The following is a 3,166-nucleotide window of genomic DNA, read 5'->3' as shown; positions in this document are numbered from 1 at the left end:
AAAAGAAATCTGAACTTCATGAGAATTTCCAATTTGGATGGATGGGAACTCCAGATTTGGCAAATTCCATCGCCATGTCTGAGTTGACTGTTCCCCATTTGCTGGTGTTGAACTCTACCACCAGCCATCATCACATTCCTGACGATGATCCCGTACTGATGACACCAGAGGCTGTTGTATGGTTCCTTGAACAGATATATAACCAGCAAGCGCCTGTAAGTTTCATTTCTTGTGTTTAAGACTAAGAATTAAAATTAAGAGAGTTGTCTGCAGGATATTCAAAAGATTGCAATGTGAATTATTCCTAGGGAGGAAAATTATTAATATTCTCAATACTGTAAACTGTGTAAGTATTTATAATTTTAATGTGAGTTGCATTGCAGGCATACGGCGGCGACCACTGGCTGGTGGGCGTGTACCGCAGCGTGTTCGAGGCGCGCGCGGCGCTGGGCGGCATGTGGCGCGGCAACCCGGTGCTCACCGCGCTCGTCTTCGGCCTGCCGCTCGGCTTCCTCTCCCTCATCTGCTACTCCATCTTCTGCACGGACATACTCGATTCCGATGAAGACGAAGAGATCGGTAAAAATTTAAAATATATGAGTTTAATAAAGATGTATCTCTAAATCATATGACGCTCCTATAAATTATACATATGCGACCTAGACGCGCACACGCTAAAATATTACGTTTTATGTGTGTAAAATTCTCTTAACTTTTAAGATGTTTCTAGTCATTTACCAAAGAGTAAATTATATTTAGCGATGTTTAATTCGATAAACGAGGTAAATCGATGTTACTTGTGCTGTTGCGTTACTGTTACAATATAATTATGTTAATTAATTTATACATTAGTAAAATACATAAAATGTTTTTTACATTACTTTGGATCTCATTGACAACTTATGCCTTTTACTACGGGCAATAAATGTTAGTTCTAAGACAATGTTTGTTTGTATAAGATTTGAATATAAAGTTGTTCTGTTTTTTTTTCCATTACTTGTCATAGTGTCTGTCGCTTGAGAAATTACTGTGAACATTCGGAATCTAACAACGTAATTAAGTACATTGCTATACTATAGTGTTAATATTCCATGATGTTTATGCAAATAATAAGAATGTAGTTAATTTAGTCATCACATCCTGTATTTTGCTACCGATTGGTAAACTATATATGGTAGATATAGTACAGTAGACTGGTGGTGGCTAAATCGCTTCTATTATATCGCTAACGATTAAAATAGTTTATGATAAAAATGCCTATGTAGCAAATCATTCAACTCAAAGAGACATCGTCGACAATTTATTCTATTTATTATGAAGACGAAAATATTGAAAACCTGAAATAACTTGTCGCATGTTGATCTTAAATCACTTACTTGTCTTTATTTTAGTTATTAGAAAGCAAATGTGACATTTTCACTATTATTTTTAATTATAATTTACTAAGTTTATCAATCGTTATTGGATATTTAACAATGTTTTATCAATGGTAAAAGTATATGAAGGAAGTGGATCTTGGTTTGTACTGACGCCATGTAATAGGTAAGTTTGTAAATTACATTTCTATGTGTATTTAAAATTGTAATAAAGACAAGTGAAATGTTTTGCTTATTCCTTTAGCTTTACAATTAAGTTTACAAACTTTTCTCTCTTGAGTATCCTTAGGTTTGCACAATAGGCATTCTTATCAAAAAAATTAGAAATAAAACTCTTATAAATATGTAATCATTGTTATTTTCAGAATCACATGAAAAGAAGGACTAAGTTGGTGAATATATATCTTAACAATAAAGTTAGTTGAAAATTGAAGACCAGAGAAATAAATTACACATTTTGATTTTTATTGAATTTGAGGAAACATAGATTTACTGTACGACTATTTATTATAAGTATTAGTTATATTTCATACTTATAGCAGAATATCCAAATCAAATCTGATACTTAAGATAATTTATTAATTTGTATTTTTATAATGTTAAGTTGTGTTTTATGGTCGATATAATAATCGAGTTTTAAATAATTTCTTAGTCAAAGTATTATATTTATAAAAAAATGTACGTTTGTTTTCGCGTCTTTACATGTTTTGTGTATTTTTATGTAATCATAGGAATGATATTAAAAAGGAATTATATATACATCGATCGAAAAACTGAAACACATTGGATCGTTATGTAAAAACATGAGAAAGGATAGTTGATTTCATCACCCTGATGTTAGTTTTAAATGTGGAGTCTCCAATTATTTATTTGTAAGAATTAATTCCCAACCTTCCTTGTCCATTTCTTGACATTTCTCTCTACTATAATAAATATTTAAATTGGTACATGTATTTCTAAAGTATAATGGCATGGAGTGTAAGGCATGTGTTTCCTCGTCGATTTTTATTTTGCGAGTACAGGCATGTCAACACTTATGCAATAAACACATACATTTTTCCTTCGTAGTTAAAAAGATCAAATTATTGCTGAAAACGTAAATCATCAAGTAACATAATTTAGTAAATAAGGATAGTTCTAGTCAATGTGTTTAAATCACTTTGTCTCTATAATAAATGTTAGAATAAAATATGTCATTTTCAATTCCTAAACCCCTTCCCTTTAGTTGTAAAGAATTAGCTGTAAGCTTACACTGTGCGGTTATATAAATCGAGCCTAAACCTTGGTGTGAGTTAAGTTTCCACACACTTGTAAAAGGAAAAATATGTTCCCTCTTCCACAATACGAAATCAGTGATAAGGTAGGCAATAATTATTACTCTTCTCATGAGTACTAAACTTTATTTTTCAAACATTATAAAATATAGACAAGTTAAAAGGAAATAAAACAATGTTTTTTTAAGTATTTTTTTATTCAACAATTTTCCTTAAGCTAATAAAGGCTCGGTAAATATTTACAAGGCTTCATTATACGGCAAGGTAAAAAAACTATCCATACACACTACTGATCCGATTCTAGCGATTATCACATATATAACTCTCGAGCACTCGCCCACGCTCACCTATGTAAACATATTGCATTTACTCAAGTAAACATAAATAATTAAAAATTAGCTGTATTTAAAACTAACGCAAGCGATATAACGAAGCCAGTATAAAGTAAATATTAATGTATAAAGCTAAACTGATTAAATTCAGCACAGTTATCACTTGGGAATAATCTATATAGAA

The 3,166-nt window shown here is 31.2% G+C and overlaps 1 protein-coding gene across 1 annotated transcript in view; it reads left to right on the top strand.

Annotated features, from left to right (window-relative positions):
- LOC106109755 (protein disulfide-isomerase TMX3) overlaps window positions 1-2,834 on the top strand; it is a 4,597-nt gene extending 1,763 nt beyond the window's left edge. The window contains exons 6-8 of the mRNA XM_013291358.1: window positions 1-215; window positions 384-579; window positions 1,742-2,834. The exon at window positions 1-215 is cut by the window's left edge and continues 2 nt beyond it. Coding sequence (XP_013146812.1) covers window positions 1-215; window positions 384-579; window positions 1,742-1,764 — 434 coding nt within the window. The 3' untranslated portion in view covers window positions 1,765-2,834. The remainder of the gene's footprint in view (window positions 216-383; window positions 580-1,741) is intronic.
- Window positions 2,835-3,166: the final 332 nt, after the last annotated feature.

The sequence above is a fragment of the Papilio polytes genome, unplaced genomic scaffold, assembly GCF_000836215.1.
Source record: "Papilio polytes unplaced genomic scaffold, Ppol_1.0 DF821067.1, whole genome shotgun sequence".
In the NCBI taxonomy this organism is placed as follows: domain Eukaryota; kingdom Metazoa; phylum Arthropoda; class Insecta; order Lepidoptera; family Papilionidae; genus Papilio; species Papilio polytes.
This window is presented reverse-complemented; position numbering and strand designations above follow the sequence as displayed.